This window comes from Mesitornis unicolor, unplaced genomic scaffold (genome assembly GCF_000695765.1).
Source record: "Mesitornis unicolor isolate BGI_N332 unplaced genomic scaffold, ASM69576v1 scaffold39696, whole genome shotgun sequence".
In the NCBI taxonomy this organism is placed as follows: Eukaryota; Metazoa; Chordata; class Aves; order Mesitornithiformes; family Mesitornithidae; genus Mesitornis; species Mesitornis unicolor.
Genome location: NW_010193872.1, coordinates 386 through 14,957, shown reverse-complemented (window position 1 = coordinate 14,957; position 14,572 = coordinate 386). Strand labels below are relative to the sequence as shown.

Below are 14,572 nucleotides of genomic sequence, written 5' to 3'. Positions count from 1 at the left end.
AATCAAAGGGGGGGGGGGGGCAAAAACTCGCCCTTGTCCAGATGGATAAATTGAATGCTGTACTTTCAAGCCATTTTTTAAGCAGGCTGACAAAACCAAGCCATCACCTGCATCAGTTCCTGAAAGCCTGGGCTAATTTGTGATCAAAGGAAACGCCTTTTTCTTTGCAGAAGAGCACTAAATGCATTGCAGTTTCGGGGGGGGGGGGGGGCTGGCAACACTGTGCCCAAGCTTTGTCAAAGGCTAAATTGTACGTTCTGCATTGAAACGTGCTCAGTTTAATTATAAACAAGGCAGTAACAGCAGGCAGACTATGATTCCCCACTAGTCAGCAAGTAAGCCTTAGAGATAGATCCAGTCAGAACCAGTGGTGTTGTCATCAGACATGGACATTGGGGCTTCTTCTGATGCCACCTCTGAATTCAGGTCCTAAAAACTTAGCAGCTCTGCCAGCCCTATGTTAATGGGCCTCGAGGCATCTTGGCAGGGTCAGGCCTTGAGGTTGAAGGCACCGAGATTGGGCTGGAAAGCATAAGATAAAAAATCAGAAGACAAGTTGTTTAATTTCCAGAACTGAAGCTTGATATTTTTTTCTAGACTTGCCCTAGACTGCTTCTGAGGCAGCCCAAAACTGTTGTGTGTTTTCAACCAAAATAAAAACAACTGTTGAGAGGAAAAATGTATGTGCTGTTGTGACAGCGTGGAAGAGGAGAAATAAACCCCTTGCTTAAGAGTTTGAAGTTTGTTTGATTTATATGCACCACTTTATTTAGTAAAGAAGAGACTCCTATAAGCAGTGGAAAAAATTACAGCTAATTTCTGAAAGGCAAAGTCAGCAGCGAGTTTCAGACCGCCACTGCTTATATTTTGTTTCCAAATTCTATTTTTGAATCTGATAATTGAAACAGCATTTGCTGAGCCGGGTTGCAAACACAAGTCTCTGCTTAAACCCTTTCTCTGGTGCTCCTGTCTGCAGAGTTATTAAGAAACCGTAGGGCCTTTGATTGCTGTCAGATGGAGAAGTGGGAAACTGGTGTGTTTTAAGAAAGAAATCACATGCGCACCACTAGGGAGTTCACTTGCATGCGATTTGGGGGCCAAATGCAACTTCTCGTCTTCACCCGGGTCCTGGGGTAGGTCTCTCACCGCAGGGTGAGCCAGGGGTGTTGCAACAGCCAGAAAGAAAAGAGCTGTGAACAGTCAACCCTAGCTAATGTAGGTGTGATGGAGGTATTGTTTGGTTTACTGAAGTTCAGGTTTCTGTCTATTCCTGCAGTCTTGGATCAGTAAAAACGCTGAAGCCGATGCTAACCTAAATCTGTTCAATGTGACAGAACAGGATGAAGGAGAATATCTGTGTAGAGCCAACAATTTCGTAGGCATAGCCGAAAAGCCATTTTGGCTCCACATTCGCAAACCAAAACCAGGTAAACCACAGACTCTGTCCCAAGGCCCTGGCAACTGCAAGAATGAGCTATAACATTTTTAAGAAGCTAGTGATTAAAATTACTATTCATTTTGTATTATACCCTGTCAACTGACGCTGAATGGCTTTATCTTATTTTCTTGCTAATTTTTTTTTACAAGAATGTAACGCCTATACAGCAATTGCCATGGAAAAATTCCCACAATAAAATGACTGTCAAATTTTGCTATCAACTCTTCACGCTTTTATTTCCTTTTCCTTCCTTACAATTGAGTGCTGATAACAGAATTGCATGTTAATGACCTGTGACGTTCAAAGCTCTGGAAAACCAAGCTATTTCAAGATTTTCACACATAAAACTGATACAATCAGTTTTGTCCCTTGGAGAAGTAATGGAGACATAAAGATCAACATTGGCTCATGTGTTAAATAGACACGTGTGACTATGTGTTAGAGCAGGGCAATCCCGTGGGCTCTGGGGTTTGACTCCAGCCTGGCAGGTTTGACTGCTGTGGTGCAGTTCCATACAGGCACCTTCTTGTAATTGGCCAGAGTTATAACTACAGCATCAAGGGCTGTGTAGTGAATAAATGGCATTGACATGCCCACTCTGGAAAAAATTCTCAAATTCTGTATTTTTCGATGAACTCATAAACCAAAACGTTTGTTATGTTCCTCTGGTCAGCACTTGAGCCTTTCCCAACTACATCTCCCCTCCTTTCTTCTTTCTTTCTGTTTTTCCTCTCTTCTTTTTACCATCTTTCTTCCCTCCCCTCCCAAACTCACCCTACTAACCCAGAAAGTCAGTCATATTGTGGGGGCAATTTTTCATTTGGATGCTTTTGCTTGCATGCTTCTTTAGTGGGACAGAGTAAGAACCTGGTGAAGGGAACTTTTTTTTTTTGCTTTTGACTACAGGTTGCAAAGGGGAATGAATAAATAAATGTGGAAGATGGGCCATTGAAAAAAAATCCACCTTAATCTGCTTTTGAAATTTGCCTGTGGTGTCCTCACACTTGCTGGGAATGTGGCTTATTCTCTGTTTTCCCTCTTTCTATATGTATGTGTTTTTTTTCCCCCATAGACGGCAGGTGTTAACACAACGGATAAGGAGCTAGAGATTCTGTACTTGCGAAATGTTACTTTTGAGGATGCTGGGGAATATACTTGTCTCGCAGGGAATTCTATTGGGTTCTCACATCACTCTGCTTGGCTGACGGTGCTACCAGGTATTTCCTTCTTTCCCTCTCCAGGGTGCCTTGATGTTTTGCTTTAGAAATGCCAAGTTCCGCAGACTGCCCCTCACTTGGACGAGGGCGCGTTATCCAGGGAGGGCTCTCTGGGATTTGATGTGGCGGTGGTAAATCCGCACAGCAGAAGACCTCTGTTGCATATTCACCACTGACACTTTTTGCATTGCATCTCAAGATCTAAATTATCTTTGCTGTAATGGTACAAAATGCCTGATATCTTTTTTTGATCTAGATAACAAGGAGGTATTCGCAGCCTCTTTATTAGGAGAATGATAAGTACCACAATTAGAAGCTTTGTCTTCTTGCACTGCCAGTGGGAGGAGGAGACCTCTCCATCCCATGATCAAGAACACCTAAATTGGACATGGACCATGGATCATCTTATGAGGGAACCTTTCCGTCTAACTTCAAAATTAGATGCATAAGTGGTTAGTGTGGGTACGCCCTTCCCTGGCTGTAGCATTATTTCCGCTTCACGGATGAACAGGCCACGATAGCGATCTCAAACAGAAGGTCGAGGAGAGTCATCTGTAGAGAGAGCCCAGGAGCCCCGGCTCCCAGGGGCATTGCACGCTGCCTGCTCCATCTGCGATCAATGAAAGCTGCAGTGGGCTTGAAACCTGAGGCCAGAGTGACCTCAATTTTGTGGCCCTTTCATGTGCAAAACTCCAATTGACAATGAAACCAGCACAGAATATGCAACAGAGGGGTCTGGTCTCCCAAAGAGGGGGACAAGGCTGTGCTGTCCCTTCACCTGCAGAATCTGCCTCCCACTACAAGAGAGGCATGAGCATGGTCCAGCAGTATTCATGTTGAATCTCTTAGGTGCTGTTGCCTTGCAGATGGTGCAAGAACAGACCTGGAATATGTTCAGAAGACCCTTACTGAAAGGGCACTCAAAATCCCCGCTTCAGCTTACCCATTCACAGACCACATTTGGGTCCATCTTGCAACACATCCATCTCAGGATGTGTTTAGGAACTGGAAACTTTGGCATTTCTAATTGTGACTTTATCTGTGCGGGTCATTTGGTTGTTATCACCTTTACTGGGTCTCAAGAGGGTTCCTCCATGCCCAACCCTGCTGCCAGTGGGATCTGCTGGTCTTTTCTCTGTTTATTTGCCAGCTCTAAAATAGCTGATCTGATCCTGTTTCTGCTTCTGCCATCCACTGGATGAGAAATGGTTTCCTTTGGTTATAAGACTAATGTCTCTGTTATTTTGAGTCTCTCCTGATAGTGCTTCATCCAACTGTTATGCTGTTTTTGCAATGTTTTACACTGTATGAACTCACCTCTTATTTAATCAAAGAATAAGCAGGAGAAAATCCACCAAAAAGACCTGAAGTGGAGTTTTATATTGAAGTGAGTGAGACACAGTGAAGGGCAACTGTCAGTGCAGCAGCAAGCTCCGAACCACAGAGAAGGTGCAGAATATGGCCCATCTGGGGAACCTCTGCTTGTAGGCCCCTGTCCATGCTAAGGGAGGAGAGACATGAAGCAGAGGGCGAGATGGTGTGGGCCAAGGCCAGGAGAGCTGTGGCACTGACCGTAGTGCCTGATCTCAGGAGATCTGGTAACCCTTCCCCACAGGAGGAGGTGGCTGCTTGGCAGGGTTGGGCCCTGCACAGCTGGCACACAGGCTGGTGCAGGCCCCAGTGCCACCAACAGCCCTTTCTCCGTGTCGCCCTGGACACAGCCACCAAAGACCTGATTCGGAGCCTGCTGCTGCCCAGGCAAAGCTGCTGCTTTGGGACAGCAGTGCTGGACAGGAGCCGTTGATGAGCTCACGATGCCGGCATGACTTCAGTATAAAGTTTCCCACTGCTGGTTGTTCCTTTGATGCCCCCTCATGCCTCTGGGGGACAGAAAACCAGTCCCACGGTGGCTTCTTCCTCTGGTCTACATGCCTGTCCTGGAAGGAACAAGGGGAGAAACACAGCTGAGCTCTGCTGATCTCAAAAAACTGTTGCTAGCAGGTAGCCACTGCTGGTGGGCTCATGCCATTACCCTCCTGGCTCAGCCACCTCTTTGGGCCAGACCTTCCAGTCTCTTTCCAGCAAAACTAATTTTTCATGGAATAATGATGCAGATTGCTCTCAGGAGGCTTTTTCCCGGTGCAATGCCTTACCCCTGGGTGCCCTTCAAGCCCCTTGGTCCCTCAGGGCAGGCACTGGTCTGGTGGAGGTCGTTGCTGGAGAAGCTGCATCAGCAAAGTGCAGCAAACCCCAGTCCTGCAGTCTTTGCACATCCGAGGCATCCAGCTACGTGGTGTGGATGTGCAGGGAAAGCAAGATCTGGATCAGAGGGACAGCACAGCCACATGAAGATGCCTTCAGCCTAGAGCAGTGGTTTTCAACCTGTGGGCTGAAGGCTCTTAGAAACCCCAGGGTTGCATCAAAGAGCAGTGAAATTACCCCAAAAAAGGCAAACTGAGCTAATGTTTTAGCTGCAGCCACAGGTGGAAAACCACTGGCCTAGGAAAGGCCCCTCGCTAAAGTCACTCAGTAAATTGGCGTAGATGAGCAAGTCATCCTCAGATTCCTTGTGCTGCATATGTGTAGTTGCGTGTGGAGAGCTGCCTGCCCCATCCTGACTGCCATTTCTTGTCACCCCGCAGCAGAGGAGCTTATGGAAATAGATGATTCAGGCTCAGTGTACACTGGCATTGTCAGTTACAGCGGTGGCTTTGTTATCTTTATCCTGGCGGTGGCCGGTGTGACTATCTACAAGATGAAAATGCCAAACAAAAAAGCCATGAACACGCCCACTGTACAGAAAGTCTCCAAATTTCCACTCAAGAGACAGGTAACAGAAAGTAGATACAAGATTCCTATTCCCCGCTATGGTCATCCCTCTTTTTATTTTTTTTCTTTCCCTCCTTGAAATTTTCTCTCTAGGTGAAAAGCTCTACCACAAAAACATTGCCCAAGAAGGTCATAAGTTGGCTGCAGTCTATGAGTTTAACCCCTTTTTATCCCTTTGTTTCTGTTCCAGTGGAGCTGGTGGCAGCTGTCTCTGGTTCATGAGCAGCTCCCAAGCAGCCACTTTTTTGTCGTCCTTGTGCAGTGCAGCCATGGATGTCATGGAAAGCACATCTTGCAGGGGAACAGTTTAGTCCAGTGAAGTGGGGATTTGGGGAGTGAGAGCACGTTTAATTGTGCTCAAGTCCTGCTTTCACAGAGGTTACTGGTGACTTGAACCAGTTCTCATGGAGGTGGGAGAGGGTCCTCTTTCTCCATGCCGTTAGAGATGCTCTGCCACGTGTAATTGCCAACAGGCAGGAGCAAAAGGCACCATCTAAAACCACAGGGTGAAGGATATGGATTTCATGGCTTTGGCTGCCAGCTCATGGGCATTTACAGTGCCAGAACAGGAGAAGTCGCTCCATAGTCTGTACATGCTATGGAGATGCACACAGAGCACCTGAACGAATTACACCTCCTGCCTGCTGGAGGGCACTACCAGACCTCTCCCTCCTTTCCACCAGCTAAAGTTGACCACAGGTGCCCACACCAGTGCATTTCTGCCAGGATGTATGGACAGGTGGAGGGTGGGGGTGATTTCCCAGTTACAAATTGCCAGAAAGGTGTCAGTGGGCAAAGGTAGCTCAAACCCCCTCAGTGAATCCAGCTCAGGTGCCTGCCCTGGCATACAGTTGGCAATAACACTTCATTTGCTCTACCCAAGCAGGTGTCGTTGGAGTCCAACTCTTCCATGAATTCCAACACGCCCCTGGTCCGGATAACACGTCTCTCCTCCAGCGATGGGCCCATGCTGGCCAACGTCTCCGAGCTGGAGCTGCCTCCTGACCCCAAGTGGGAATTGGCACGCTCTCGGTCAGTCAACCCACGGGTCGGGGTCCCTGTCCCTGTCCATGGTGTCGCCACCCTGGTACCCACTGACGCACTTGCTTGTTCTTCCCTCCAGCCTGACCCTGGGGAAGCCGCTTGGCGAGGGCTGTTTTGGCCAAGTGGTGATGGCAGAAGCGATTGGGATTGATAAGGACAAGCCAAACAAGGCCATCACGGTTGCTGTCAAGATGTTAAAAGGTATGGGAAGTCCATGGAGGACAGAAGAGCATATTGCACTGGGATTTCCTCTCCTTTTAAGTGTTTTATACAAATATACAATAGAAGAAAGCAAGAACAAACTTTCTTCCCTTTCACACACATAGCCTGGGGGTGAGGGCTGTCTCCTTGGAGAGCAGGTGAAGGTGCAAATCTCATCAGGAAGAGAGAGTGGGAATTCACCCAGTTCTCTGCCAAGGGGTAATAGCATCCCAGAGAAGAAGGGGAACCCCCTTCACTTCTGCCCAGCTCTGTGAGTCAGCCCACTCCTTACTCCTCCCATAACCTGTGCTGTCTGTTCAAGCAAAAGCTTGTACAACGAGCTTGTGTGGAGTTTGCAGAAATCCGGTTTGCAGTCTCCTTCTTGAGGAGTTTCCTCGTTGAAGAAACTCAGTTCCAGACTCCTGAGAGGTTAAAGGGAAGCCAGAGTGGGGGATTCAGTGGGCACCTCCAGATGAGTGTCTGCTTCCCGTCCTTCCTCTGCACACAGTAACCACAGACAAGACTCAGACAAAATCACCCTGAGGAGTTCAGCTGGAGCAAGTGGGGCATATGCTCCAACAGTGAGCAGCCCAGGATTGAGGTTACGTGGGGTGACATCTTTTAAAAAATAATATTTCTTATTGGAAAATGATTTGTTTAATTTACATTTCCTTCAGTCCATTCTGGAGTTGTTTTTTGAAGCAGGAACATTTCCATCTTTCCAAACTAAAGTATTCATTTAGAGAGGTTTTCCTCCATTTTTCTACTTTTGTAGAAAATGAGGAGGAGTTTTTCTACTTTTCTTGAAAAACTACAGCTTTCCATGCAAAAAATACATTCCTTCCTCTGGTCCCTCTCCCAGCTCCGATTTTCCCCCATCCTTAACTTTTTGCCCCTGGAGATGAGGAAGGAAAACAATCAGAAATGGAAAATCATGCCAGGTACCAAGACTGATTTTTTTTTTAATACTTACCAGGAGAAGCAGAAGAGGAAAGGCTTTATTGATTACCATATGAACATTTTTCTCCATCTTTTTATTTCCTGAACAGATAATCTCTTTTTTGAGATAGTATTTTTTAGTTTTGTTTTGATTATTCTTCCCAAAGTAGAATAAAACCAAATACTGCCATATTTTGAGTACTGTTTCCCTGTTGAAGCCCTGCATGACTACACCGCAGTCGTATCAACTCCTTCCTAGAGCATTTGCTTTCTTCCTGATGTTTTTTTGCTTTCCTCTTGCTTTCTCCAGATGATGCCACAGACAAGGACCTTTCTGACCTGGTCTCTGAGATGGAAATGATGAAAATGATCGGGAAGCATAAAAACATTATCAACCTCCTCGGTGCCTGCACGCAGGATGGTATGTAGTGAAGCAGCCCAGGGCTCACAGGGCAGTGGGATGCTTAGGTTTGACTGTTCCTTCTGTGTAATTACTGGCTGCCCAAAACGTCCCAGATGAGATTTTGGTGGATCCTGATGTGCTCTTGCTTGCAGGACCCCTCTATGTGTTGGTGGAGTACGCGTCGAAGGGGAACTTGCGGGAATACCTCAGGGCACGTCGTCCACCTGGCATGGACTATTCCTTCGACACCTGCAAGCTGCCTGAGGAGCAGCTGACATTTAAAGACCTGGTTTCCTGCGCCTACCAGGTGGCCCGGGGCATGGAGTACTTGGCATCTCAGAAAGTGAGTTGAGAAAACTCATTTGCTAGAAGCATCCATCAGGCCCGTGTGTTCAGAGACGTGATGCTGTGTGTGCGGGACAACCTCAGGCAGTGCGTTGCAGGCGTCTCTCTATACACGCCAGGTTTTTCTGTGTGAAGTATCATGATTTTTTTTGCCAGAGGCTTCATCCATATGCAGAAGTTCCCATATGCTGTCTGCATTGCTGAACCATGCAGCTGTACAGCCCTCGCTGTCATCTTGCAGGCCTGGTTGCATCCCCAGAATGCATAAAATGCATATAATCTAATATTATAATCACAGGCAACCCAGACCTTGGTGTCTGTCCTCACCAATTCAGCCTCTACCTCTCGTAGAGGTAACTGTCTTTCGGATATGCAGTCCTGAGACCCAGGCAGCAGTGGTCAGGGTGAGCATCACACCCTTGGGATCTCCACCATGGGAGATGTTATTTTAATCGAGCTGTGTGCACACCTGTCCTCCCACATCTCCCTTGTGAGATGTCTGAAGATGGAGAGCACCCATGAGGAAGCTGAGATCATACCCAGAGATTAACCCTGATTTACCCTGACATCAGCAGGTGGAGAATCGGGCTTTGGGTTCAGGAAGCAGTGCACCAGCCAGCGTGATCTCTTTTTGCGGGCAGGGAGCACTATGGCAAGAGCAAGTTCAGCTTCAGATGTCAGATGTCTTTGTCCTGTGACTGCAGTTCAGGGTGGATAGTTTGTGGTGGCTTTGAAGTTCCTTTCTGCACCGTGCAGGCTGATTTTAGCTTCTTTCTCAGCTAAAAACTGTCACGTATTGGGGATGTCTTAATTTGAGGACTTTTTTTCCTTCAAACATCATCCTGCATTCCTCTTCCTGGAGGAAGCAGGGCAGAAAGACAGCTTCACGTCCCAGTAGGCACCCACAGAATAGGAGGGTTGGCTTTCTGATCTGTGCATCCCTTTTGGAGAGAACAGACGCGTGGCTGTGTCCGCGCCGCGGCTGCCGATTAGGTGTTGCTAAGAGGTGGCTCCCACTGAGCATGCATGATGGGGCAGTGACACAGAAACCGAGGAGTTAAACAGTGCCCACAGCTTTATGAGCTTGGGAGTCAATGAAACGGCAGCTCATAAACCGCACGGTGCTGTCGGTTCCAGGCGCGAGCAGCTAACGAGCCCTTATTTATTGACTTGCTCACCTTTCACAGTGCATTCATCGTGACTTGGCAGCCAGGAACGTGTTAGTCACTGAAGACAATGTGATGAAAATAGCTGATTTTGGCCTCGCTAGAGACGTTCACAACATCGACTATTACAAGAAAACCACCAATGTAAGTACAGAGCTGCCAAGCGCGGGCAGTTCTCCTCCTGGCAGGGAATTCGGTCATCCCTGCTGCAAGTCGCCTGTGTCCTGCATCTCCCTTTCTAGAGGGGCTTAGGAGAAATTAATCTGCTGGTGGCCTCACCCCATGAGGGGCTGTAGGTAGGATGGCCCCAGGAGTCTACCACCGGACAGATACTGCTCATGCTAGCAGCCGGTCTTGGCTCTGACCAGGAGGCTTTGGACTAGGAGAAACCAAGGTTTTACTAAAGGGGAATAGAACTCTTTTCAGTCTGCTCCACTACTATTCATAAAGGTCCCAAGAAGCCAATCTGTGTCCCACCAGAGCCCTTGACAGAGGAGTGGCACTTTTTGTATACCTGGAGCTACTTGGCTTTCATGCATTCCCCTCTCTCTTTTACAACTGAGCTGCTTGGCTCCACTGCCAGGGGTGAGAAGATGGTCCCAGCCAAGGGCTGAGTCCCGGAGTCATTTGTATTTTCCTTAGAGATTAATTTAGGAATGAAGGGCTGGACCTGTGTCTTGGTTCAGAGCCCTGCGGCAGATGTTGAGCACGGAGCAAAAGCTGCAACTACAACAGAGTGTGGAGGTGGCAGTGGAAGAGGTTGAGAGCACTGCAGCTGCAAGGGGTCTAAATGTCCAGGTAGTCCTGCAAAGCCCAATGTGCCCATACTGACCCTTTCCAATATCATATGAGAGATCTTTCTTAATTGCTGGGATTTCTTAATAATAAATTCATAAAAATGCTCAGGAATTTTAGTTGTCGATCAGGTGGATTTTCCCTGTTTGGGCTGTGTTGGACAGCTGAGAGCACAATCCCATTTGTGCACCCTGCTTATGTCCCATCTCTAGTTGTCTCCCCCATGAGACACTGGGTCAGAAGAGGACAAAGGCCCCTGTAGCCAAGTTATGCCTCAAACACAACAGTCCTTTCTGACTCTCTCTGGGGGCCAAGCAAAGCCCCAGAGAATTACGATTAATCTAGTCTTTTCTCATCTCGTATTTCTCATATGTGACAACCCATGTTTGTGACTGTGATGTAGGATGTTCCCCTCAGAACTTGGGATCATAGCCTTCAGCAGGATCAGAATTTGATTCTTAGAGGGTCTGGCCCTTGCCTTTCAGTCTTGGAAGTTTCCCTTCAAGTTCAGCCTAAAGCAGGGTTTGGATTTTTGAGGTTTTTGAGTCAAACCGCTTCTTCCAACCGAAGAGCTGGAAAGCGGTGTCCCGTGCCCTGCTGCAGGGCTCGCTGCATTGATGAGCGATGGATGGTGTTCCCATGCAAAGATTTAGATGCTTCGATAAGGTAAACCTGCCTTGGCAGTGAATGCAGTTCTCCACAGAGAGCATTTACTGCAAAGATTGTCAGCGAAGATCCAGGGATCAAATGCTCTAATCTGTTTAGATGTGGCCACTACTGCTTTGCCCAGTGACCGGGAAGGCAGATGTGGTTGTTAATGAAAATGTTTCAAACTGGATTAGAAGAGAAGATTCAGATGGTGCCGTTGTGGCTGGGGGAATATGCTGATGGGATGTTCCCATTGTCTTCCTAATTACAGGGTCGGCTGCCTGTGAAATGGATGGCTCCAGAAGCCTTGTTTGACCGGGTCTATACTCACCAGAGCGATGTGTAAGCATACCCACGCTTTAAAAAAAAAAACATAATAAAATGACAGGAAAATCAACACCTACAGTGTCAGACACGCTGCTAAGCTTGAGCAGGGCTTGTTCACTGCTGGGGTGCCGGGGATGCAAAAGCAAATGAATCTGTTCCAAGCTGCAGCTTTGCACACACATGGTTTTATTTTACTGTTATCCAGTTGCTTTCATCTGAGGATCTCAAGAGAGCTGCTGCAAAAATATTGGAAGGCAGGCAGGTATTTTTGGTCCAGTTTATAGATGAGGAGATTCATCCTGCAGTCAAAAAAAAAATCATGCAAAAAAAACCTCCATGCAGAAAACATTACCCTTGGCTTCCTCCGCGCTTTGCCCCAGACAGTTACGCTTCAGTTGAGTGTGTGGGATGAGCTCGAAATATTCTGGCTGCTGCTCGTGGTGTTGATCAGAGCACATTCAACAAATATATTCTGGGATTAATTTTGCCACTTCATTTATTTGCCTTTATTTTTCCTAATCCCGTCTTGTCGGTTTTGGTGCCTCGGCACGGTAAGCAAACAGCCGAGCCTGCGTTACATGTAAATCTGTATCCCATCGCAAGGGCTGAAGTAGCTCACCAGACACACCAGCTTTTTTATTTCAATATTTGGGCGATAATGGCATTTTTAGAGTAATTCAGCAGCCAGCCTGCCTGCTCCCGAGGCTCTCCGCTTGCGATTGGACAAGTGAAGCTTTTCTCTTTCTGTGTTTTTCACATACTTTGGCTTTTATTGATCTTAAATCATAGTTTCCATGCTTAGGTAATGCTGCAGCGGGCATGACAGATAAATCAAAGCTAGAGGACGGGAGAGCAAGCGCGCGTGAAAGTGAAACAGAGACAGATAATCCCTGTTTTCAAAAAGAAAATGAAGAAGGCAAAAGATATTTTTTGAAAAAGAGGACTTTTAAGCAGAGCACAGCTGCAGGACTGGAGTGTGTAACATTAGCACTCTGCTGATTTTTGTTGGGGTATTTTTCTCCCAGCTTGCCCAGTGAAATGAGTGTTGTAACAAGCAAGTTTTGGTATCAGCTTGCACAATTAGTGGCCTGTGGTTCCAAGCCTGCAATTCAGTGAAGCTGTGCATGAATAATTTGATTTGTTCCATTCAGTGGAGCTGGTGGAAGACCTAACAAAGAGCTGGGGGTAATAGATGGGCTGTCACCTATCTGATTAAATGCTCATTTCAATTTCAGACTTGGTGCCTGGGATTTCTTTGCTATTGAGTTGGATCAGCAGAGATCTCCAAGTAACTAGTAAAAATGGCCTAGGCAATTAGTCATGCTATTGATGACTTTGTTAGCTATGCATGGCTGCACAGAAATAAAGCTGAGCGGAGGGGAGGGGATATGGGGGGGGGGCTTGGAAAAAAAGCTCATTGAATTTTAAAGATCTTTCTTTGGTTTCCAGCTGGTCTTTTGGAGTGCTACTATGGGAGATCTTCACTTTGGGAGGGTCTCCATATCCGGGGATTCCCGTTGAGGAACTCTTCAAGCTCTTGAAGGAAGGCCATCGGATGGACAAACCCGCAAACTGCACGCACGACCTGTGAGTTTGTAGTGGGAGTGACTTCTCCTCCCCACCCCCCCTTCCCTCTGTGACCAAATGCCACTCCAGGCCATGGTTCAGGCTGGTGGGACATCCCTGCCGTGCAATTGTGGGGCCGTCCGCGGGTGGGTTCGTGCATCCTGATGTGTTTTGGCTCAGTCCATGACTGCCAGGCAGACACAACGTGCCTGCTCTCATTTGGCTGGTGGCAGCTGGGGGTAAAGCTCTGGCATGTCATTTTTAAGACAGTTCCTCCTCCTTCTTCAAGAGCGTGAGATGATCAGTAATGAGGAGCGTGGCTCCACAAAACTCTCCTCCTCCCCCTCTGCTGCTGGCCACGCACCAAGGCCACCATGGCTGAGGTTGTCTTGTCCATAGCCATTCTCTCAGACGATTTGGGGGTGGGTGAGCAGACAGGTGGGCACCGCTTAGTGGCCTGTCACCACGGGTGATGCTTCCCTCTCCCCTCATGCAGGTACATGATCATGCGGGAGTGCTGGCATGCCGTCCCCTCGCAGCGGCCTACCTTCAAGCAGCTGGTGGAAGACCTGGATAGAGTCCTCACCGTGACGTCCACCGACGTGAGTATGGTGGGGTGGGCGCAGGGAGGGGTCCCTCGGTCACCAGTGGGTGGGCGGCACCCAGCGTTGATGGCTCTGTCACCCTGGCAGGAGTACCTGGACCTCTCAGTGCCCTTTGAGCAGTACTCGCCAGCCGGCCAGGACACCCACAGCACCTGCTCGTCTGGGGACGACTCGGTGTTTGCACATGACCTGCTGCCTGATGAGCCCTGCCTGCCCAAGCACCACCCCCCCTGCAACGGCGTCATCCGGACGTGAGGCCATCCCGGGCGGACAGACGGACGGATGGACAGGAGGGCAGCGTGCCCATGGAGGCGCGAGGGTGGGGCGCCGAGGTGGAAACCATAGTGAAGGATCTTCCAGTGGAACTGCGTGGTGGTGCCTGGGGATTTGTGGTGTTGAGCTGTTCAGGGTAAAAAGAAAAAAACTTCTTTTTGGGTTTTGTTGTTGTTTTTTTTTTTTTTAATTTGCTGTATAAAAAGTCAAGAAGCACTGTTTGGCCTGAAGGAACTAATCTCTTGCCAAGATGATCTATCATATATGATTTTTTTTTGTTTATTTTTCATTTTTGCATTTTGTTGGTTTTTTTTTTCACCAAGCAGAATGTTGAACCTGGGGGGCGCTGACCTCCCAGCCTCCATGCTCGCATTTCGAGTGCCAGAGTAGCCGTTCTGTGCCTGCAATACGAAGAAGAGAAAACAAAATTTCCTTTTTAAAAAAAAAAAGAAACACAAAAAAAAGTGTAAAGAATGTCGAAATTCTTTGCTTATGCAATCTGTACATGAACCTTTTTGGTGGAGCTGAAAAGCCACGTTGCCTGCAGGGATTCATATATTTATAAAAATATCTATATTTTTATTGTCGTCGTTTTTATAGCTTCACGATCGTATTACCCAGCTACATAGAAGGAATGCTTTTTGGAAGAAGAGAAGAAAACAGATAAGTAAAATGCAAATCATCATGGAGAAAAGAAAAAAAATAAAGATTTTAAGAGACAGTGAAGTCCTCTGAAATGGCAGCGCTTTGGCCAGGCTCGGCGACTGGGAGCGATG

At 47.6% G+C, this 14,572-nt stretch overlaps 1 protein-coding gene across 1 annotated transcript in view; it reads left to right on the top strand.

Annotated features, from left to right (window-relative positions):
* Positions 1 to 13,778, top strand: part of FGFR3 (fibroblast growth factor receptor 3) — a gene marked incomplete at its 5' end in the record, with an annotated part of 32,363 nt that extends 18,585 nt beyond the window's left edge. The window contains 11 exons of the mRNA XM_010187607.1: positions 1,277 to 1,427; positions 5,298 to 5,485; positions 6,371 to 6,516; positions 6,608 to 6,729; positions 7,979 to 8,089; positions 8,224 to 8,414; positions 9,604 to 9,726; positions 11,297 to 11,367; positions 12,802 to 12,939; positions 13,415 to 13,520; positions 13,611 to 13,778. Of these exons, the coding sequence (XP_010185909.1) occupies positions 1,277 to 1,427; positions 5,298 to 5,485; positions 6,371 to 6,516; positions 6,608 to 6,729; positions 7,979 to 8,089; positions 8,224 to 8,414; positions 9,604 to 9,726; positions 11,297 to 11,367; positions 12,802 to 12,939; positions 13,415 to 13,520; positions 13,611 to 13,778 (1,515 nt within the window). The remainder of the gene's footprint in view (positions 1 to 1,276; positions 1,428 to 5,297; positions 5,486 to 6,370; positions 6,517 to 6,607; positions 6,730 to 7,978; positions 8,090 to 8,223; positions 8,415 to 9,603; positions 9,727 to 11,296; positions 11,368 to 12,801; positions 12,940 to 13,414; positions 13,521 to 13,610) is intronic.
* Between the last annotated feature and the right edge of the window lie 794 nt (positions 13,779 to 14,572).